Genomic DNA, 24326 nt, shown 5'->3' with positions numbered 1-24326 from the left:
CTGAGAGCCTACATGAGCATTATATGGACAGCCTCAAAACGGGCTGCATGTACATTTATACATGCCATTTCATGCTTACAGGATTGCACTAAGAATTGTATTAGACCCTTTGACTTTCTCCTCAATGAGAAGCCAGTCATTTTGTCAGCCTCAGATGGTCTGTTGATCTTGGCTAAGTCACTGCTTTTGGGATCTGTTTCTTCATCTGCAAACACAGGGTACCCAAACCTGTCCTCCTCCTCCTCAGCATGTCTTAGGGGTCATATACTCTCGTGAACTAGGAAATGGTTTGTACAAAGTTCCCTCAGACCCAAATCTAGATTTAAGGCCCCCATGCTCTCCTTGAAGTCCAGCAGTTCCCCACACAGAGCCCTATATGTGCTGACTTGCACCTTGTTCTCATTGTTTGCTGATCTTGGACACCATTCCTCCTCCCTCCTTTCCAGATACCAGACCCTAAAGGAAATAACTGCGAGATGGGAGGAGCCGTACCATTTAGCGCCCTGTCGATCTCACAGGGTTTTGTCTGGTGGACTGTAGAGCACGTGGTCAGTCCCTATGACCAGGCTAGAATTTCATCTAGAAGCTGCAGAGGTGAAAAGAACAACCCAGCAGAGGCTATCTAAATGCCAGCTTTTACCCAGATCATTCCAGTAACTTAAGTACCTTTCCTTCCAGCCAGAGCTGAAACAGAAATTGTATCGTAGGTCACATGTGAATTGTGTTAACATAATGACCTTCATCAAGAGTGTCTAAAATGATATAGCATATACCAGCACATTATATTCATTCTTTTCTCTAATGCAGTGTATTGATTAAGATACCAGGCTAAAACCCTAAAATAAACTAAATTCTGGCTGAATGACACTGTATTGCTGTGGGGAGTGTGTTTTGCCTTCAGAACTCAGTAACACAGCCAATAGACTGTTAGCCTGTGTTTGGGTTCAAAAATAATAACGTTTAATTGTTGTGTTTTGAAGTGCTGTTGGAATTTTAAAGATTGGTCTGTGTGTATATCAGGATTTGGGTCGGGAGTCTCCCAGCTTCACACTTGGCTGGGATGTACCACTAGGATGCACTGACCCATCCCAAGGTTGTTCACAGAAGCCTCCTAGGATTGACCCCTTCCTGAGAGAAGAGTGCCCTGGGCGGATGCCTTGATCTTACAGCAGACTGGCTGCCCAGGAGCCTGGGTGTGGTGCAGCTGGAAGGTTTTCTCTGAGTCTTGACTGGTGCCCTCCACCTTCCCGCTCTCCAGAGGTTATCTGTTCACTTGATTGCTAAGGGTAGAAAATACCTGTGGCCATTGTAAGCAAACAGGTGTATCAAATCCTAGACGGGAATGGGCAGACCAAAGGCTCTCCTGCAGCTGCCCCTCTGAGGGAGGCCCCTCAATTTCTTACACTTGAAAGTGCTCTGGTGCTCTGTGGGTGCAGCTCCTCAATGTGGGAGAGGCTTACCCCAGAAGACGCTCGGTTCTAGCAGGAACCCATTACCGCTTTGGCTGGGAGGTACTCACCCCACAGTATGAAGATGGAAATTCACCAGTTCTCTGCCCTACGTCAGCCAGATACCCAATCCCAAAGAAGGGAGGGTTTCGTTACTTGTTTATTTTGTTTTTTTCCAGAAGGGAATCTGAGTGCTGTTTAGAAAGGGAAGTGTTGGCAGGGAAGCCATATAATGACCAGTGCCCACCAAGGCACGGCGAGTAAGATATCAGAGCATGAACGGAACTGCCTAGAACTCCATGTAGGAAAGTGGAACCTCACAGGAAATGTCCCTGTTTGTATGGACGTTAACGCTGGAACCCAGTACTCCTGGTCTCCTCAACCTGAGGAGAGGAGAGGAAAGGCCAGGAAAGGCAGCGTGTTTGGCCCAAGAAGCTGAGATGCTCAGGGTAGCTGGCCTTGTCCATCGAGAGAGCAGAACTCAGGACAGGGGTGACCAACTAGAGAAGAGGATGGTGGACCCGTGGGCGGAGCTTAGTGATTGAGACGCAGGGAGTTAGAAGATCTGGATGCCAGTCCTGGAACTCCCATTTCTGTGCTCTGTGACCTTTGGGACATTACTTAAGCCTCCTGATCTCAGTTTCTTCATCTAGGGGATGAAGATAGTCCCTACCTCATAAAGTTATTATGATAATTAAATGAGATATACCATTAAAAATTCTCACTATGCCCAGAACTTTGCAAGTCCATGATATGTGGCCTTTTCCTAAGAGTAATGAGATGATAGATGGTTAGTCTGGTATGAGCACATGGAAGACAGTCCTTAGGAAATACTCCATGGGGGCTTGGTAGGTAAGAGTTAAAGGGGAAAAAAAAAACCTGACACTTTGGAAAGAAGGGATCAGGAGCCTGGTATGAAGTATCTCTGTCAATCCATCAACCTTTTGTTGGTCTCTCTTTGGCCTCCCATTTAACAACTTGTGGTCTCTCAAACATTTTGTGTGGGGGGGTGATTTTTAAAGGCACATGCCAGTTTAACACTTTGGAAAGGACCCTTGGGGCCCATCTCTCCCCATTACTTCTACCCCCTGCTCACTGCACTTGCATAGATTGACTTTTAAAAAAATAAAAAATAGCCCTGGCAAGTTGGGCTCAGCAGTTAGAGCGTTGGCCTGCGATCCAGAGACACCCGGGTTTGGTTCCCACTGAGGGCACATACCTTGGTTGCAGTTTGTCCCTGACCCTGGTTGGGTTGTGTGGGTTGCAACCACTCGATGTGTCTCTTTCATGTTGATGTTTCTTTCCCTCCCTCCCTCTCTCTTTCTTTTCCTCTCTCTCCCTCCCACTCTGTCTGAACAAAAAAACGAAAAAATATCCTCAGGTAAGGATATTTCAATTAATTAAAATAAAATATGCCCTAAGCCTGTGGAAGAAAAGCACTTTATGTCTGCAAGGTACATAGCATCAGTACTGAAATATGCCTTAAAGATTTACCATCTAAATTTGATTTTGTGAAAATATCGATAAGAAAACACCTTATACATTAGTGTTGGTCCAAGCAGCCAAAAGTAAATAGCCTACGTAAATCTAATATATTTCTTGTTTTTCTTAATTGTTTTTGCCAACATGATAAACAAATAACTCACAGACATTCATCTCCAACATCGTTGTGCAGTTTCCTTCTCTCCGCTGTGTCTTCCGTTCTGCCCTCTACCCCAGCCCTTCCTCTCTTGCCCTCCCCTGCCAGCCCTCCCATCTCTCTGAGGCCCACTCTCTTCTTGGCCCCTTCGCTTTCCCGAAATCACTGGCATTCCAACAGACCCTCTCCCAGACCCCCTTCTTGCTCTGCCACTCTTTGTTTTCCCGGTTTGCAGTCTTGTTGAAAGGATTTGCTTTAATCTGACCTTCATCCTCCTAGGATCCGAGGCAGGGCTGATATGTTGCACAACCCTACGGGTGCGAATGCTGTTCACAGTGGCGCAGATCCAGGGTGTTTAACAAACACAGACTCAGGTGGGACACCCACCACCAGGAAAGGCAGCATATTTGGGTAGGCAAGGGTCGCAGGTCTTCTGTGGTCCCTAATGGCTACAGACATTTAAATATTCCTGCTGTCGTGCTTGTTTTCCTCATTTCAGATATATGTTCTTTATTTGGGAAAAAATTATTCTAAAGGTCTCTTAACCTACAGGACATATGATAATAACCTTTGAATATGGTGACTTTAATTTGGGATACTTTTAATAGTTATTTTTATAAATGACTTAGTGTGAGTCTATGTGGGACTTCAAATTAACTTATTTAATTGAACTGGTCATCACTCTTATAAAAAGAATGGCTTGATGAGTTTTTTCAGTAAATGTATAAAAAGAGGCTTTTATGAATTTTCTAATCATGCTAATTTGATTGTTTACTATAGATATATCCATCCCAGAATAAAACATTTTCTAATATTAGAGGAAAACTACATTTTTATATACACAAAACAATATTTTTAGGTAATATAGTGTTTATATTTATTTTTTATTATTATTTTGCATTTTTTCCTTATTCTTTAGAGTACTACAGATACTCCCCCCCTTTATTTCTCCCTCATTGCCCCCTCCACCCAGCTCCCACCCCTCTCCAGGCCGTCACCACTCCATTGTCTGTGTCCAAGTACAGTGCATATATGCATATAAATTCTTTGGTTAATCTCTTCTTGCCGCCCCTCCCCTTCCTTCCCTCTGAGATTCCTCACTCTTCTGTGCTTCCATGCCTCTGGATCTATTTTGTTTGTCAGTTTATTTTATTCATTATTTCCACATATAAATGAGATCATGTGATATTTGTCTTTTTCTGATTGGCTTACTTTGCTTAGCATAATAATTTCCAGGTCTTTCATGCTGTCTCAAAGGGTAAGAGAACTTTCTTTTTTAAACCTACATAGTATACCTTCCTGTAAATGTAACAGCTTTTTTATCCATTCTTCTACTGATGGGCACTTGGGCTGTTTTCAAATCTTAGCTATTGTAAATAACATTGCTATGAACATTGGGGTACATATATTCTTTCTGATAGATGTTTCGGGATTTTTAGGATATATTCCTTGAAGTGGCATCACTGGGTCAAAAGGCATTTCCAGCCCTGGCCAGTTTGGCTCAGCGGTTGGAGCATCTGCCTGAGGTCCGGAGAGACCCGGGTTCGGTTCCCGCTAAGGGCACGTACCTCGGTTGCAGTTTGTCCCCGGCCCTGGTTGGTCGTGCGGGTGGCAGCCACTCGATGTGTCCCTTTCACATCGATGTTTCCCTCTCTCTCTCTTCCTCTCTCTCCCTCCCACTCTATCTGTACAAAAAATGGAAAAATGTCCTCGGGTGAGGATTAAAAAAAAAAAAAAAAAAAGGCAGTTCCATTTTAATTTATTGAGGAAACTCCACACCGTTTTTCATAATGGCTGCACCAGGCTGCTTTCCCACCAGCAGTGAGTCCCCTTTTCTCACACCCTCCCCAGCAGTTGTTGTTTGATGATATGTTGATGCTGGCCATTCTGGCAGGTGAGAGATGATACCTCATTGTTGTTTTAATTTGCATCTCTCTGATGATTAGTGACCTTGAGCATTTCTTCATATGTCTCAGCCATTCATATGTCCTGTTTGGAGAGGTGTCTATTTAGTTCCTCTGCCCATTTTTTAATTGGGTTCTTTGTCTTCCTTTTGTTGAGCTGAATGAGCACTCTATGTATTGGAAATTAACCCTTTATCTAATGTATCATTGGCAGTTATGCTCTCCCATAGAGTGGGTTGCCTTTCTATTTTGGTGGTTGTTTCTTTTGCTGTGCAGAAGCTTTTGAGTTTGATGTAGTCCCATGTGTTCATTTTCTCCTTTGTTTCTGTTGCCTTAGGTGATGTATCAGTGAAAATTCTGCTGCGTATGATGTCTGAAATTTTGTTGCCTACATTTTCTTCTAGGATTTTTATGGATTCATGAGTCACATTTAAGTCTTTTATCTATTTTGAGTTTATTCTCGTGTAGGGTGTAAGTTGATGGTCTAGTTTCATTTTTGTGCATGTAGCTGTCCAATTTTCCCAACACCATTTATTAAAGAGGCTGCCTTTACTCCACTGTATGTTCTTGCCACCTTTGTCAAATATTAATTGAGCATATTCCCTTGGGTACATTTCTGGGTTCTTTATTCTGTTCCATTGATCTACCTACCTGTTCTTGTGCCAGTATTAGGATGTTTTGACTACAGTGGCTTTGTAGTATAACCTGAAATCTGGTAATGTGATCCCTCCAACTTTGCTCTTCTTTTTCAAGGTTTCTGTGGCTATTCGGGGTCTTTTATGGTTCCATATGAACTTTCGAAGTATTTGTTCTAGTTCTGTGAAGTATGTCATTTGTATTTTGATGGGGATTGCATTGAATCTATAGATTGCTTTGGGTAGTATGAAAACTTTAATGATGTTAATTCTTCCAATCCATGAACAACGTATGTGCTTCCACTTTTTTATATCTTCCTCTATTTTTTTTTTTCCCCCCAACGTCCTGTAGTTTTCAGTGAATAGGTCCTTTGTTTCTTTGGTTAAGTTTATTCCTAGGTAACTTAATTTTTTTGCCGCAATGGTAAATGAGATTGTTTTTTCAGTTTCTCTTTCTGTGAGTTCATCATTGGTGTATAAGAATGCCATCGATTTCTTGACGTTAATTTTCTATCCTGCTATTTGCCAAATTCATTTATTAAGTCTAGTAAATTTATGATGGAGTCTATGGGGTTTTCTACGTATAGTATCATGTCATCCGCAAATAATGACACTCTCACTTCCTCCTTTCCAATTTGGATCCCTTTTATTTTTTCTTCCTGTCTGATTACTGTAGCTAAGACTTCCAATACTATGTTAAATAAGAGTGGCAAAAGTGGGCATCCTTGCCTTGTTCCTGTTCTTAAGGGAAATGCTTTTAATTTTCGCCATTGAGTATGATGTTGGCTGTAGGTCTTTCATATATGGCCTTCATTTTGTCGAGATATGATCCCTCTAGTTCCAGATTTCTGAGCGTTTTTATCAGAAATGGCTGCTGGATTTTGTTTAATGCTTTTTTAGCGTCTATTAATATGATCCTATGATTTTTATCTTTCATTTTGTTTATGTGGTGTATCACATTTATTGATTTGCGAATATTGTACCAACCTTGCATCCCTAGGATGAGTCCCACGTGGTCATGGTGAATAATTTTTTTGATGTATTGCTGGATTCAATTTGCTAGTATTTTATTCAGGATTTTGGCATCTATGTTCATCAAGGATATTGGCCTGTAGTTTCCTTACTTTGTAGTGTCTTTTTCTGGTTTTGGAATTAGAATTATGCTGACCTCATAAAACGAGTTTGGAAGTCTTCCTTCTTTTTGAATTTTTTGAAATAGTTTGAAGAGAATGGGTATTAGTTCTTCTTTGAATGTTCAGGAAAATTACCCCATGAAGCCGTCCAGGCCTGGGCTTTTGTTTGCTGGGAGAGTCTTGATTACATCTTTAATTTCTTTTGTTGTTATTGGTCTGTTCAAGTTTTCTTTGTCTTTCCAGTTCAATTTCGGGAGACTATGTGTTTCTAGAAATGTGTCCATTTCACTTAGATTTTCAAATTTGTTGCTGTATAATTGTTCATAATATTTGTTAATGATCCTTTGTATTTCTGTGGTATCAGTTATTATTTCTCCTCTTTTATTTCTGATTTTTTGTATTTGGGTTCTCTCTCTTTGTTTCTTGGTTGAGTCTAGCTAAGGGTCCATCAATCTTGTCTATCTTTTCAAAGAACCAGCTCTTTTATTGATCTTTCAAATTGTTTTTTTGGTCTCCATGTCATTTATTTCTGCTCTGATCTTTACTATTTCCTTCCTTCTACTTGCTCTGAGGTTTTGTTTTTGTTTGCTTTCTAGTTCTTTAAGTTGTGAGGTTAGGTAGTCTTAGAAATTTTCTTGTTTCTTGAGGTAGGCCTGTAGTGCTATGAAGTTCCCTCTCAGAACTGCTTTTGCTGCATCCCATAGATTTTGTGTTTTTGTGTGTTCATTTTCATTGGTTTCCAGGAAGTTTTTAATTTCTTCCTTGATCTCCATGGTAACCCATTCATGTTCAATAACATGCTACTTAGCCTTCATGTTTTCAAATGTCCTTGCATGTTCTTGTTGCAGTTGATTTCTAGTTTCATGCCATTGTGATCTGAGAAGATGCTTGATATGATTTCAATCTTCTTGAACTTGTGGAGACTTAGTTTGTGCCCTAACATGTGATCTGTCTTTGACAGTGTCCCATATGCACTTGAGAAGAATGTGTATTCTGCAGTTTTGGGGTGTAATTTTCTGTAGATACTTATTAAATCCATTTTATCTAGCGCTTCATTTAGAGTCTGTTTTTCCTTGTTAATTTTTTGTCTAGAAGATCTATCCAGTGATGTCAGCGGGCTGTTGAATTTCCCTGCTATGATTGTATTTCTGTTGATTTCTCCTTTGAAGTCCTCCAGAAGATTTTTAATATATGTTGGTGCTCCTATGTTGGGTGCATATATGTTTACCAAGGTTATATCTTCCTGTTGGATAGATCCTTTCAATATTATGTAGTGGCCTTCTTTGTCTCCAGTTATGACCTTCATTTTGAAATCTACTTTATCAGATATGAGTACTGCTACCCCAGCTTTTTTTTTGCTTTCTGTTTGCTTGAAAGATTTTTTTCCCACCCCTTCACTTTCATCCTGTGTTTATCTTTTGTTCTGAGGTGGGTCTCTTCTAGACAGCATATATTTGAGTTATATTTTTTTGTATCTATTCAGTGACCCTATGTTTTGATTTGAGTATTTAATTCATGTACATGTAAGGTTGTAAGGTTATTATTGATATCTACTTATTTATAGCCATTTTTATTTTTTCTGCCTATGTTTCTCTCTATAATATTTCTTCCTCCTCCTCCTCCTCCTCCTCCTCTTCTTTTTCCTCTTCCTCTTCTTTCTGTTTCTCATCATTGTTGTCTTTCTTTTCTCTCCTTTCTTATTTTTTTTTCTTTCTTCTTCTCTCTTCTTCTCATGGCAGCTCCTCTAATATTTCTTGCAATGCTGATTTTGTGGTAATAAACTTCTTTAGCCACTCTTTTTCTGGGAAGGTCTTTATTTCACCTTCAATTTTGAATAATAGCCATGCTAGATAGAGTGATCTTGGATTCAGAGTCTTACTTTTCATTACTTTGAATACTTCATGCCATTCCCTTCTGGCTTGTAGTGTTTCTGTTGGGAAATCAGCTGACAGCTAATGGGAGCTCGTTTATAGATAATGAATTACTGTTCTCTTGCTGCCTTTAAGATTCTTTCTTTGTGTTTAGTTTTTGGCATTTTAATTATGATGTGTCTTGGCATGGTTCTCTTTGGGTTCTTCTTACTTGGGACTCTCTGTGCTTCCTGGGTTGTGTGACTTTTTTTGTCACCAGGTTATGGAAGTTTTCTGCCAGTATTTTACCAAACAAATTTTTTATCCCTTAGTCACTTTCTTCTCCTTCTGGCACTCCTGTGATGCAGATGTTGTTGATTCATGTTCTCCCAAAGCTTTCTTAAAGTGTCCTCCTGTTTTTTAACTGTTGTTTCTTTTTGATGCTAATTGAGTGATTTTTTTCTACCCTATCTTCTAATTTACTAATTCAGTCCTCAGCTTCCTCTAATCTGCTGTTTATTCCTTCTAGTGTATTCTTTATTTCTGCTATGTCATTCTTCATTTCTGACTGGTTGTTTTCTTAGTTTTGTGTATTTTTTTTTTTTTACTTTGAGCTCATCACTTTTGTCTTATAAATTGCTTGTTTACATTTCATTTAGCTCTTCTTCTGGAGAATTCTCTTCTTCTTTCATTTCAGCTTGTTTCTTTGTCTCACCATTTTGGCTGCCTCTTCATTCTTGTATCTTTATTAGGTAGATCTGTTGTGACTCCCAGTCCTGGTGGGCTGGACTTCTGTTGTAGGTGTCTTATGGGATCCAGCTGGTTGCTCTAGAAATGTCCCTTGCTAGGGTTATGTGGGCCTTCCTATTGTAATTGGCTCCTGATTATTTTTGTTCCTTTCATGGGTGGGCTTAGTCCTCAGGCTTGCTGTTTATAAGGCTTAACCCCAACCTCATCACAAGTACTATACAAAACAGGACCAAACCAAAAACAGTACACCCACAAACATACACACACACACATGCACACTAAAAACAATAACCAAAACCAAAACAACCTTGCCCCCAACAAAAAAAAAGCATAAGAAAAGAGGCAGAAAGGGACATAAAAGGGAATACTGCAATACAAGAGACCAAAAGAATTAGAAAGGAGGAAATAAAAGAGGAGAATGTCAGAGAAAAGGTGGTGGAGAAAAGAAAGAACAAAATAAAAAACAGTAGAGAAGATTATATATGTATAGTCGGCCCTCGTTTATTGTGGTTAATCAGTTCTGAATTTCCACTAAGTAGGATTTTTTATTTATAAATCAAATATTTTCACAGAGCATAGAAAACCTGTTTATGACCTTCTAAATACATTTTTTAACATTATTAGAGCCCTCTAGACATGAAATAATACCCTTTAGTCGCCATTACACTTGTATTACCCAATATATTAAACAAAATAAGAGAAAATAAGACATGTTACAAATATTTTATTGTACATTTAATTACATACACACGCAGTTCATACACACAACCACTAACCTATGAAACTAGTGCAACTTGTTCGATGATGAAATGATGAAGATGAAGAGATGTACTGCACAGCAAAGAAGACCAAGGTTACTGCTTCTCTGAAGGCACGACCTCAGTAGGAGAGTCTTCAGGTGGTGCAGTATCTTCAGCAGTACATCTTCCGCTGAAGGAGTACCAGGAGTAGGCAGTGGGTGTCTGGGTGCGCGGCTGAAGAACATCATGATAGGCAGTTGCAGATGCTGTCTTTTCATATGGGTGAGGAGGCTTTTGTAGGGTTCTGTCAGTCCATCAAGTGCATTCCGGAACTACAATGCATGCATCATTTTTGGGTCCCATTTGCCAATCATGTCCTGTACTACCTTTGTAGTACAACTTGCAAGAGGCACTCAAGTGTAAGTTCATCTTCCTCCTTTTGACCCCCAGAAACTTCTGGCTGCTCTTCCTCCTCGTCACTCACAGACTTAGTCATGTTCACCAGATCCTTGTCAGTTAAAGGATCCGAATGTGTTTCCAGCAGCTCATCCACGTCATCGTGGTCAGCAGAGGCAACTTCTCCATGGAAAATGACACACTTCAGATAATACTTCTTCTGGAACTTCTCGAACCATCTCTTGCTCATTGTGAAATTCATGAACATTGCAGAAGAGGGTCCTGGTTGAATTTCATCCACCATAAAGCACTGATAGAGCTACCTCACCTTCTCCCAGATGACCAGCAAATCCAACAGAATGTTTTTCTTGGGGCTATCACTGATCCTAGTGGCTAGGGCAGACTCTGTTTTCACTATGAACTTACTACGACTTGTCACAACGCGCTTTGCTTTCTGTTGAAAGAGACAGTAGCTGTTGCACAGATGTTTTTTTTTTTTTTCATCTTTATGGATGAAGTGAACTGTAGACTCACTCAAGTCCTAATGGCGGACAACCTCCACAATTTTCTTGCCATCTTTGATCATATCCAAGAGCTTCTCCTTCACCTCGATGGTAAGCATCTTCCTTCGCGCTTAGTTTCATCGTCGGGAGGCTTAGAAGAAGCAGCATGTTTAGCAGCCATCGTGGGGCTTAGATAAAAGTTCTCAGAAATTGCAAACACTTAAAAGAGCAAAGATGCTTCTGATGCATAGCTATCTAGAAGCGTGTATGAGAGAAACCAACTCGCATGAGGCTGAGCCAATTAGTGGCCAGGATAGGAGGATAGGATAGCCAATTAGTGAACAGCACGCTCTGATTGGCTTGGTTTCACCACACTTGATTTTTTGGAAAAAATTTATTACCCACACACAAGGAGTGTTCGAGCGGTTGCACCTGGCGTTGAAGGATTTGTGGGGGTGCTCAAATACATAGGCCTACAGTCCATACGTACAGTAATTTTAATTTTAATTGTGACATAGGGGTATATAATTGACTCAGACAACCAAGCATGCGCTGTATCATTTTCACTGTCTCAATCAACTTTTTAATGAATATATTTGAAAAAGACGCAATAGAGTGAAGCCGCAAAAGTCGAAGCGTGAAGTGGTAAGGAACAACTGTGAATGTGTATATGGGAAATAATAATTTACAAAGTTAATAATGAATAAAATAATATGGAATAGGAAGATCAAAAGGAGAAAAGGAAAGAAAATTTATTTTAAAGAGCAAAACTAGTCCTAACCGGTGTGGCTTAGTTGGTTAGGCGTCATCTTGTGTACTGGAAGGTTGCCGTTTCAATTCCTGGTCAAAATACATGCCCAGGTTTCAGCTCAATCCCTGGTTAAGGGCGTGCATAAGGCAGCCAACTAATGTTTCACTTTCACATCGATGTTTTCCTCTCTCCTTCCCTTTCCCTTACTCTCTAACAACAACAACAACAAAAAATTAAAAGCAAAACAAAAAAAATACAGAAAAGGAAACAGAAAAATAAAGGATATGAGAGGGGGAAAAAAGAGAAACAAATGAAGTAAAATCCAAAACAAAATTAAAGAGAAGATTATATATAAAATAATATTAAAGAAATATAAAGGAAAAGAGAAAGAAAAACAAGTGGTGTTCAGCTCCACAGATTTCAGTGCCTACTGCAGTCTCCCTTTGGATCTGCTATATGTGGCGCTCACTGGATTTTGCTCAGATGTTGGCCCCTTGGTGTGCCAGTCACAGGCCTCCAAGTAGATTCTCTCCTGTGATCAGTGTCAGTCTGTCCCTTCTTGCTTTTCAGCATCAGTCTGACACTTGGCAGGGCAGAGTCCCAAACAGTCCAGTGGATGGGTCCTCTGAAGTCCAGATACTGGGTCTGCCTTGGGATTAACCCCTTGAATGTCCCTGCTCTGAGTTGTTCTTCCTTTCCCCCCAGATCTTTACTCTGCAGGGGTATCTGGGACCTGGCCAGGGTAGTTTGAGCAGACTCATGTTGAGGGTAGTGCTTATAATCTGTAGGAATGAGGTGGGCACTTCCTCTTTTTTTGCAGGGCTTCCCTGGCTGGCTGTACTTACTGGGGAGGTAAGGTCTGCTTCCCTGTAATGCTGCCGAACGCCCCAGGCATGCCCATCTCTGTCCTGGACAGAAGTCCATCAGATCAGAGCTCACCCAGGAGACACTGTTGCAGCACCTCAGCTCCTCTGGCTCCCTGGCAGTTCCCTGCCACTCAGAGTAGGAAGGGATAAGAAACAAACAAAACACACACAAAAGCAAAGGCAAAAATCAGCCCTTCTTGGCACTTCAATCTTTCTGTACAGCCAGACATCCTTGGGCAAGGTTTCTGCCCAGGCTCCAACTGGCCAGCTGTTTGTGTCCTCATACCATCAGAGCAAGCCTTTGGGTGCAGATTTCCGGCCCTGCCATTTTCCTTTGGCCAGATCACCGCAATACCAGGCAGATGCTGAAGATTTGCAGATTGTGGGCAGGGCACCTTGAGGAGGAAGTGAAGTGGGCAAGTCCCGCTCTCTCTCATTTTCCTAGGCACACAGACCAGCCCCTGTCTGGCTCTCTGCCCAGTGTTCTTCCAAAGGCTAGAGGGTCCCTCAGAGTCACTGCTGGGTGCACTGGCCAGTTCCCTCCACTGCTGAGCTCTGAGGTGTGGAGCCTTACCAGCTGGGCCCTCCCCAAGTCCCAGATCAGAGAGATTGTCCCTAAGGCTGAAACAAAGAGATCGCTCTTTGCCTGGGGTGCTGCGATTTGATTTCCCAAGGTGGATCAAATCTCCACTACTTCCCACCACCCGGTGTTGCAAGGGTTCCCCTTGCCTGCTCCACCTTTCTAAGACAGGCATTCCCCTGTGGACTTAGACCCCATGCTCCCAGGGAGGCAGGGGTTCCACTGCCAGTGTTTCTCCGGCCTCCCAGCTGCACGATTTGACTCACCGCTTCAGTCTCTCCCTGTCTTTTCTCTCATTCCCTCTTCACACTATTTCAGATCAGCTCCACTTCAACTGGTTTTTCACGCCGCTTGCCCTGCAGTTCAGCCACAAATCCATCCAGTGTTGGGAGCAAGTGGTCAGGGGTTCTGCCTACTCTGCAGCCCTGATGGATCGCTCTTGTTCTTTTTTAGTGGAGAAAATGCCATGTGAAAGAAACAGAAATTGGATATTGGATTTTACAAACTTTTCCTTCTTTGCCCTTATAACCCTGATGAGTCACTTAACTCCTAATGTTCTTCAGTTTTTGTATAGTCTTTTATAAAGTGTACTGCCCTGGGGATGCAGCGTGGTGTCTGGACTTATTTTTTAAATACCCAGGAGAGCTAGGATGTCTTTGGTGCAACCATAAGGGGAGAGCTTTGCCGAGAAGAACTTAAATCTTCTCCCTTCAGCTCAGATGCTGTGGAAAACATTGTGAGCACAGCAACAAAAATTACTAATATAAATATGTGTATGTTTATGTGTTTTATATATAATTATAATGTATATTCAATATATAAAATAGAGTATGAGTACATTGGCTGGTTTTGGATTGAACCAAAAACCCTAAGGGTTTTTGTTTTTGTTGTTGTTGTTTTGAGGAATAGTAATAAACTTGACTCACCAGACACCATTATATGGGAGTAGATTTTGCTATTGAAGGAGAGCTCAGACGTAAGAACTACAGTCATGGTTGCATGCCCTTCTGCGAGAGTCATCAGTGGAGATGCTCACACGTGGAATGCTGTGCAGCAGTGCTAATGGACACCACAGTGTGCATGAATCTCACAAACATCGTGGTAAACAGCGGAAGCCTGGCATGAGAGTATCCAGTGTGCGTCCGTTAATATGAAGTTCAAAAACTGCCAATATGATGGGTGGTGCAAGATGTCAGCATAGCAGTTACACTGGAGGAAGGGTTGTGAGGGAGTGAGGATATCCAGTGTACCAGGCAGGATGGGGGTTACAGAGAAGACTGGGATGCTGTCTGTGACCTCCAAAACCTTCCTGAAGCTTCATTTCTGTCTCTGTCCCCAGATCTAGACCTAATGCTTGGTTTTGTCCTTCACCAGAAAGAATTTTCCCAGCCCATTTCAAGCATGTGGCTCTGGACACAGCCAACCAAAGTCACACATCACCTTACGCACTTTAGAGCACTTTGGGGGCACAACAAAGAGCATCTCTTTGAGCAAGGAAGCAGTCTATATAAAGTGAGCTAAGGCTGCTGAATTCTGCAAAGCAAAGAAAAAATGCTTCTGTAATGTTTACAGTTAATTGAGGCAGAGCCTTATTTCTGGAGTTTTCACTGAGGCATGCTAATGAGTTCATTTAAAGAAAAAAGCATTGCCTGCAGCTAGTTTATTGTTCTCTCTCTATGGTGGTGCCCTCAAAGGAAAGGTGTCTTCAATATTTTCTCTTTTTCTTTTGTTTATATTTTTAACTTCCCATGTCTCTTTTCATTATACCCTTCAGGCTTTATTAGCCCTTTAAGGGACCCCTGCTTTGTGAACTGATTATAACAGATGATACAGCATCTGTACCAGGATTTAAATACCTTCTATTCTGTCAGAATTCATCTTGAAAGCAACTTTGCCGTGAGCATTAGTCTGTGGTTAATGTAGCCTGCGGGAGATGTGAAGCAGGAACTGGGAACCACTCCTGAGATGATGCCTGTGTGGCTGCCCAGCGCTGCACACTTCCAGGTGCAAAGATGCTGCAGCTCCATGCACCGTATGCGCTGTGGACAAGCTCCTTGTCTTCCTCCTTCTACATCATTTCACTCTTGCCCTTCCAAAAACGTTGGTGCACATGCATTTCTCTGCAAGCATTGGCTGATCAAGTGTGGTCTATGTTATTTACTAGAAACCATGTAGGATGGAATTTGGGTCCCCTAAAGTGGATGTTCTCAGCTCCCCTCCCCCCAGAAAAACAGGTCAGGTTCCCTTTTGCCTCTGATGCAAGTAAGTACTAAAGGAAGATTCTTTAGCAGTTGGGTTTGACACCTTCCTACCTCAACCTGATGGCTATTTAAAAAACCTTTCACGAGCCCTGGCCAGTTTGGCTCAGCAGTTAGAGCATCAGCCTGCGGTCCCGAGAGACCCGGGTTCGGTTCCCGCTAAGGGCATGTACCTTGGTTGTAGTTTGTCCCCGGCCCTGGTCGGTCGTGCGGGTAGCAGCCACTCGATGTGTCCCTTTCACATCGATGTTTCTCTCTCTTCCTCTCTCTCCCTCCCACTCTACCTGAATAAAAAATGTCCTCGGGTGAGGATTAAAAAGAAAAAAAACAACCTTTCACGAGAGATTACTATGAGACAAGTAACTTATGATACTGAATAGGGAAAACAGAATCTGAGTTAAAAACACAACTTTTCTCTTGAGTCCTAGCCTTGCTCACCTTTCTTGCAAAGGTTCCCCACCTGAAAATTAGTAGTAGAGTACTAAAACGTGGTCATTTGAGGCATAGTGTGATGATAATAAAATTCGTTGGCTTAGGAAACTTGGGGGTGGTGCAGATGTTTATCCTGCTCTGGTGGTGGTTTCACGTGTGTACACATTGTCAGAGACATCATATTGCACATTCGAATAACACACAGGTTGTGTGTTGGTTATACTTCCATGAAGCTGAGAAAACCAGATGTTAGATATTTAGAAACTAAAAGCTACTATGCAAATGTTAATTATTAGCAATCAGTTAGTTTTTGTTTTTAAGAAGGTAGCTAACCAATTCTCCTTGAGCAAAGTCTTTCAGAAGTAAATTTTAGGCTGGCAATTCATAGAGGTAGCTGAATTCAACTTGCTCTGCTCAGGGTTTCTCAACTGGGGCACTGTAGACATTTGGAGCCAACTGATTCTGTCCCGTGCATTGTAGGATGCCAGCCTTGTCCCTGGCCTCCACTCCCTGGATGCACCTGTGCCCCGCAGGGTCCCGGTGACAGAAGGGCCCTGCTGCTTGTGTCCTCTGGGGCAGATCACTGGGTAGGCCCAGGCCATGCTGCTGGGACAAATTCTCTTTGTTACTCAAAGTCTGTAATTATTATGTTTCATTTCTGAGTTTGACAGGACTGTTTATATATATTTTTTAAAAGCTGAGATAGTAGTAAAGGTTTAGTCCTAACCACCCCCTCTCCTGCCATCCTCCCACCCCACCATCTGCTGCATTTTTTGTTATGAATAAGACTTGCCTGACCTAAAACAGAGTAACTGTTTTGGTGTGTCCTTTTTTCCTTTAATTCCTCCTGCCAACACCCACATCTGCTTTCACCCCAGAGTCTCAGATCCAGTCTCAGACATGCTGTGCTGTTCAGAGCAGCACCAGAAAAGACGGTGATGCTGTGACAGACACAAGCAGCTCGGGGGGGGGGGGGGGGTCCAGAGCAATGACTCTTAGTCAGAATTTGTTTTCATTGAGGATTGTGGGATTTGCCAAATGATTGTAGATATTAGTGCTTGGAATTGACCCTCTTGTCCCCAGTACTTCTTTTCTTTTGTTTATAAGAAGGAGATAGTGACTGTCTCACTTAAAAGTACCAGTCAGCAGCATGTTTAGCATTGTACAGATGGCTAGCCTTTCTTCCCCTTTTAATCATCTTCCTACTTAATGAGTAAGTTGGGGGAAATGACTTTTTAAAGAATAAGATATTACTCAGTGACAGTGTTGCTGAAAAGCAGACCCCTGTGCCCGGTGCCGCTGGGTGTTGTCTGCAGATAGGGCAGAGGCCGTGTTGCTGAGTCACAGCTCAGGGCCAGAGGCAGGGCACCTGCCCAGTGGATGCCATGGCTCTGTGTCCTCGCTGGTCTGATGATAGCAAAGGCAGTTGTAGAGATTTCCCATGTGCAATTTCTAATGACAGTGACAGCTGGACGGGAAGCTGTTTCTGGACATTTCTACTCCCAACAATGTCCTGACCATGTTTTTAACTTTTGTCTCTTCCTCAGAAATACCTCAGGGACTTTTTCTGCGTGATGCTCCAATCTGCGACATCTCCCCTCCACATCAACAAAGTGGGGTTGACTCTTTCAAAACACACCATTTGTGAGTTCTCACCATTCTTCAAGAAAGGAGTCTTTGACTACAGCAGCCATGGGACAGGGTAGAGCTGGGGGTGACAGCAACCACTGCAGTGCCTTCTGGAAGCGGGGTCCTGGGGCAGGGCACCTTCCTCCGCTGCAGGCCGACCTGCGCCCTCACCCGTTCACACCGTGCCTGGGTTTGGGGCTGGTATGTTCTGCTTGCCGCAGGGACTGAGGGGTAATGATGGCTGTCCTGTTGTGGGTGAATTGTGGCCTTTCCACACTTCCTTCTCTTTGAGCAGCGGAGTGGGCCCTGTGGGGAGATGGGGTGTGGCTCCACTGTTCTTGGGCTCTCCAAAACGGGCCAGCCCGGGACCTCCCACAGGGCGGCTCACCAGACCTCCCTCAAATGACTTTCACCTTGTTTGAGTCAGAATTTTTGTATAATACCTAAACACTGATGTTTACACAGAATTTCAAATTCTGCAAAAGGGATTTTTAGTCCATTCCTGACTGGAGTCTTCCACACTTGACAAATTGGATGTAATGACATCACTTAAAATTTCTATAAATCCATACAAATAGGATATTTGCTTAATATTGAATATTCAAGAAAATTTTCCCAAATGTAAATGGCTACTGTGCATTCTCAAGCTTTCTTCGCTAATCCAAAACGAGCGCATAACTGAAGACATATTTTTAAGCATAATTTTGTTCACATTTTGTCATAGTGTCTACTGGATCTTGAGCTGAAAAACTAGAATTTATGGTAGCTTATTAATGATCCCTTAAATTACTCAGGACTTAATGTAGCGTTGCACATCTATATACAGTAAAACTGCTTTGCTTTATTAAAGAGAAAAATGTGAGTAGAAAAAAATATATCTGGTGTATATTGAAATGTATATAATTCTACCTATAGATTTATATATGTACACATTCCTGTACAATAGTTTCATCAGAGTATATAATCATTCATACCAAATTTATTAAAGGTATTTGCTTTTCAAAATTTAAATTGAGTGCTGTCAATATTAAATGAGGTTATGGAATGTACCATGTAGCTCAGTTTATTTTAAGTTTGCAACATGATCATTTCTACAGGTCTGTTTAAAAACTTACCTAATGTGCTTGGGAAAGTACATAATATATAATTTAGCATTTGCTTCACAGAAGATACAGTTATAATAATGATTGAAGTCACAAATGAATGGGTAACAAAACATGTTTACATTCAGTTGTCTAGAATGTGCCTGTAAAACAGAGCTCGTCAACCTGACAAAATGTTTAAAGATGCGGTTATTTCGATAAGAGGGAAAACTATTATTGCACTTATTAAATACCATAGTTTAGCTTGGAAAAAATGAGGAATTTTTTAATTTGCTACAGAGATACTAGCTTTTGTCTGCAATCAGGATCACAGGCATAGGTTTAGGGGAAATTTCTGCTGGGGAATTTAAACCTGTAGATAAAAGGATAAAAGCTGAGAGAGAATAATTAACCATACATAGATCATTTATTTAAAGGGAGTCAGATTGTCCCTCATTTTCTGAGTAAACTGAATAGCTTTTGGTTTTCTCAACTGACCAAATCTGTCTCCTGCCCATTTGAACCTGCACTCAAGACCAGGCTATGGCAAGCATTTCATTAAAATCGCACTGGGTGCAATAATAACTCAGCAAGAATAAGTGGACATGTGTCTGTGAGAAGTACAGGAACCAGAAGACCCTTTATTCCAATGCTCACGTCAAGTAATTAGTGCTGAGCTTAGAGTTCAGGTACTAGCTGGCTCTGGGTACAGCCAGTTATAATTCAGTCATTGCCCTTCTTAGCCTCATCTCTCCATCTGCAAGTGAAGCTCTTGCACATGACCCATGGGTTCCATTCTAGCCCACGTTTACAAGCAGGAAGTAACTACTTCAGTTGGGACTGTACTTCAGTTTCGGGGACTGTAATGGGTGTGTGGGTGTGAAGTGCGAACTTCTGACCAGACTCGAAGGCAGTTTACTTAATCTGAGTAAAACATGAGGGAATCAGACCTGGCCAGTTTGGCTCAGCGGTTAGAGCATCAGCCCTCGAACCAGAGAGACCCAGGTTCAGTTCCTGCTAAGGGCATGTACTTCGGTTGCAGTTTGTCTCCGGCCCCAATTGGAGTCGTGTGGGTGGCAGCCAGTTGATGTGTCTCTCTCACATCAATGCTTCTCTCTCTTTCTCTCTTCCCCCCTCTCTCCCTCCTGCTCTATCTGAAGATAAATGCAAAACTATCCTCAAGTGAGGATTAAAAAAAAAAAACATGAGGGAATCAAACACCAATGAAAAGTTTCATCTTAACAGATAATGGAATCCCTTCTGGAATGCAGATCAGATGGATGACAGTCACGATGACAAAGCTGAAGCTTCATTGATTTGGACCCAAAGGAGTAAAAGAAAATTAGTAAATGTATATTTTATTATTTTCAAGTACTTCAAATAAGAAAAGTTAAGCCAACTACTTTAGGCAGTTCAGTTGAAGTACCATCAGTTTATCAATACTTTTGTAGTCGGACAATTCTAAGGAACGTAAACAGAATTCTTTGAGTATTTTCAGTATGTCCTGGTGGGTCTTGCTTACACAATAAAATGTGTGCACCAAGTTTGTTTATAATCACAAGTAGTGTAGTAACCTTCAGCCTAGCTCCCACACAGACCTTGCTGGTTCTGAATTAGATTCAGATTCATCCCTGGGATTAATTTGGGCATGTGAATAGGGAATAACCAAGTGGTACTGGCTCCGTGATGATGGGCATCTAGAGGATTCTTTGGCCCATAATGTAGAGATGCTTTCAAGATTTGTGAGCTGGGTACTCAGGCCCTGGGCCACTTCTATATATACTTGTAGGAAGAAAGAGCTAGTTCTGCTCGCTTTGGCACCTGTGAACTCGGAAACAGCTGCGGTGGAGCTGCAGTCTGCAGTCTTGCAGCTGGGGCACGTTGTGTTCTGGGTTCAGCTTTAAAGGTGCAGTTTTTCCCCTGGAGGACACATCTCCCTTGGATCACAATCCCATGCACGCCCCACCGTCTTCTCAAACATGCTCTCGGAGATGGAGAACAGCTGGCTTAACCGGTCTTGTTATTACTTGTTCTGAGCCTGCCACCAGGCAAGCTCCCCGAGAGAGCCCAGGTAACAGTTCCAGCCTAACAGGAGAGAACTCTCAGTGATGGCCTGCTTTCCAAACACTCGTGTTGGAGAGAGATTTTTAAGTATACTCTTTCACAGATGTTTAAAATGACCCTCTGAGATGTCATTAGTCCAGAGTGGAACATTTCTGCCACATGAGACATTGTCCTCCCATATTCCTGCACCACATACTTGCAGGAGTCATTCAGCTGGGACTTTTCCTGGAAAGGTCTTTTTTTTTTTTTTTAAATAAGAGGACTAAGGAAATTTAGGTAGATAACTCCATGATCGAATCAACTGCTTCAATGTATATTATCATGACAGGTGATTTATGTTTTGGGGAAAACTAATTAAAGACTGTTTATCTAAGGTGACTCATCCTTGACAAATTAAGCCTGTATATTCTTCCTTTTAAAGACAGGGCTCTTTCCACATGCAGGAAGAGATTTTTGTTTTCCTCTGTTTAGAGTGCTTTTTCCGATGATAATACATTAGATTGAAAATGATTTTTTGATGCTCAAATTTTGAATTTTGCATATACAGAATTATTTCCAAGTTTAAACCAATCTATCTATTTTTTATAAATTCCTAGATCATCGTATTTCAAAGTGATCAATGAGAATTAGCAGGTCAATTCTGCTAATTCTGTGGCATTGGTCAAGGAGTTACCATCAGAAGTTATTTTGGGGGGGGTGTCTAGGAGAGCACTGTTACATTTTTACATGATGGGAGGGATGAAACAGAGTCAGTTGACTGAACTGAAGGGGTTCAGGGATATGAGCTCATCCTTGTTCTCCCCACACAGCGTTTGCATGTACTTCCCACTGAGGAGTTACGAACACTGAGCTCTGCACTGTCCCCTCAGGTTACCCACACTTTTCTAGAAAGTTCTCCCTTCATGAAGCTGGCAAAATAAATGAAGACAAATGTCCTGTCCTTGACTATACATATTTGGTACTGGAAATGTAATGATGAGACTTTTTCTAAGGGTTATTGCTCTAAAAACTGGCTATTCTGTGGAAATTTGAGACTCACCCATTTGGTTTTGCTTGTCCCCATTTAGAGAGAGATAAGAGATGTGTTTTCAAAAAATGCACAAGCCATCTCTTTAAAATCTGAAGGTGGGGAGGTGCACTAGGTACAAAATTGGACATGCACAGAGGAAACGCATCTGTAGAATGCACAGAGCCCTACGGTTAGCCCTGCAGCAGTTTGATACCCTCAAGCAGGTCACCGGGAAGAGAGAAATCTTTCTCCAGAATTTAAAAGTACAGGGAAGCCCAGACAGTGTAGCTCAGTGGGCCCGGCTGGTGTAGCCTCAGTGAATTAAATGTCGCTCATGGACTGAGAGGTCTTGGTTTGATTCTGGTCAGGGGACATTCCAGGGTTTCGGGCTCAATCACTGGTGGGGAGTGTGCAGGAGGCAGCAGATCGGTGTATCCCTCTCACATCAATGTTTCTCTCACTTCCTCTTTAAAAAAAAAATATTAAAAGTAGAGGGAAAAAAATGTGAAAATAGAATTAAACATTTTCGTTACTTGAAAGCAGGGTTATTTCCCCCAAAGTGTCATGAATCCTTATGCACTGTTAATATGTGCAGAAGTGTTTGTGTCTTCTTAGTAGTGTCTCAGAGCGGTGCCTGAGAGCATTTGCTAAAGAATAGCGTGCTCTTCCTGAGGCTCCTGCTTAGCCATGCGGGGAGGAGGGGAGGAGGGGAGGCGGGAGGGGAGGGCGAAGATGGCAGCTGCTTTTTACAGCTGCCGGTGAATAATCTTCAGAGAAAAGAACCACAGTGAACAATACTAGTTTGTGGTGATTACCAGCTTTTTAAATATCTGCACTTTGGCTAATTCTAAAATCTGTTAGCTTTTCTCCTAAAAACAAGGTTGAAGTCATGGAAAAGGAAGGGAATGGCTTGCATCTTAAATGACTCTGTGTGTGTGTGTGTGTGTGTGTGTGTGTGTGTGTGTGTGTGTGTGTGTGTGTTTTAATTTCTCTTTACTGTTGAAAGTATTACAGATGTACCCCCTGTCCTTCCTCATTATCCCCCTCCTGCCCACTGCTGCCCCCTCCCCAGGCCTTCCCCACACTATTGCTGTGTCCATGGGTTATACATATAAGCATATAAGTTCTCTGGTTAATATCTTCCAGCCCCCACTTCCCTCTGAGATTCATCAGCCTGTTCCATGCTTCCATGTCTCTGGATCTATTCTGTTAGGCAATTTGTTTTGTACATTAGATTCCACACATAATTTCAATGAATATAATGAGAAAAGTTGATTCACAGAAGATACAAGCCTTCGGTCGTAAAGTAGTGTTAAAATACTGGCTATTCTTGGAGCAGATGGGGAAGGTCATTGCACAGTTATAAAGGACTGCCGTGCTGTCCAACACAAGGGCAGCAGCCTCGGAGCGCCTCCTGCAGATTTCTGGTGAAGAACTCATGGCCGAAGAGGGCTGTGCTCCCCAGGTGTCGGTGATCCCTCTTCTGAAGAGCTTGCGGACCTCTGGGCTCACTCTTCTGCTGGACACACTGCCCCTGTGTGCAAGTCTCATCAGGAAATTGGTGCCAGGGAGCCCGGCCCCCGCTGTGTTCTCCACCAACGCAGGGCCTCCCACCTCATAGCATCATTCTTACCCTCCTGCCCCCTTCTTGCTCTGTACCCCTGGGGGGCTGGGCTGAGGGAGGGCGGAGCAGAGTAAGGGGAGCCTCAGAAAGTTCAGAGGTAATGATGATGCCGTCTTGTCACAGCTACCAGCCCAGCCCCACCTGCAGTAGGGATGGTGAAAGGATCAGAACAAACTGACCGTCTTGTACTCGACCGGCCATAAGCTGAGGGAGTGCAGAGCGGAGGGCGGCCTGGCTGTCTCTCCTTCCTAGGGGTTAGAGAACCGGCTTGCTCTACAGTACCCCACACTTCGCCATTTTGTTGTTGAGCACGTCCTCACGAACATCTGGGTCCCACACAGGATGGCCCCACACAGGGGTGAGCAGTGCGGCCAAGGGCCTGCCTCCAGGAGCTCTCATTCCACTCAGAGACGGACCGGTAAGTGCACAATTACCTACGTGACTGCAAATTGTCACAGATGTTTTGAAGGGAGACTAGAGGTGCTAGGAGAGCATGTGCTGGAGAAATTATCCAATCTGGGAGGCTCTGAGGTTTGGGGGAGCAAGTGACGCTGTCGCTGAGACCTGAGCCATGAGAGGCGAGTGCCCAGCCGGCAGAGTGATTGCCCCAGTTTGAGGCAAGAGCCAGCAGGAGCCAGGGCAGCTGCACTGGAAGAGAAGGCGAGGAGAGCGGTGGAGGGGGACAGGGCACACGAAAGGGCAGCTGGAAGGCTGCTGGCCAGAGTCTTATACATGGGGTCATGTTCCCATGAGCTGCCATTGTTTTTGGAAGAATATTCCTGGAGGAGGAATATTTTTATTTCTTTTATTTTTTTTGTAGCTTAATAATCACATTTTATTGCTTTATCCATGCAGTGCTTTTGCAAGGCATTGCGACTTGGGCTAGGAAACATGGAATGACTTTGAAGAAACCTTGAGACGACACCTGAATGATGACATGCAAAGTCATTCTGAGGCAGGATGGTTGACCGAATTGTTTTTAACTAGAGTATCAAACATCGGGAATGAGTTCACGTTAAAACTCACAGAACGG

General features: G+C 42.6%; 1 protein-coding gene across 1 annotated transcript in view; it reads left to right on the top strand.

Annotated features, from left to right (window-relative positions):
• KIF16B (kinesin family member 16B) overlaps positions 1-18560 on the top strand; it is a 342743-nt gene extending 324183 nt beyond the window's left edge. Inside the window, exon 26 of the mRNA XM_036244893.1 lies at positions 17433-18560. Within this exon, the coding sequence (XP_036100786.1) occupies positions 17433-17591 (159 nt within the window). The 3' untranslated portion in view covers positions 17592-18560. The remainder of the gene's footprint in view (positions 1-17432) is intronic.
• Positions 18561-24326: the final 5766 nt, after the last annotated feature.

Source organism: Molossus molossus, unplaced genomic scaffold (genome assembly GCF_014108415.1).
Source record: "Molossus molossus isolate mMolMol1 unplaced genomic scaffold, mMolMol1.p scaffold_m16_p_6, whole genome shotgun sequence".
NCBI classification, from domain to species: Eukaryota; Metazoa; Chordata; class Mammalia; order Chiroptera; family Molossidae; genus Molossus; species Molossus molossus.
Note: the sequence above shows the minus strand (reverse complement) of the source record. Positions and strands in the feature narration are given on the sequence as shown.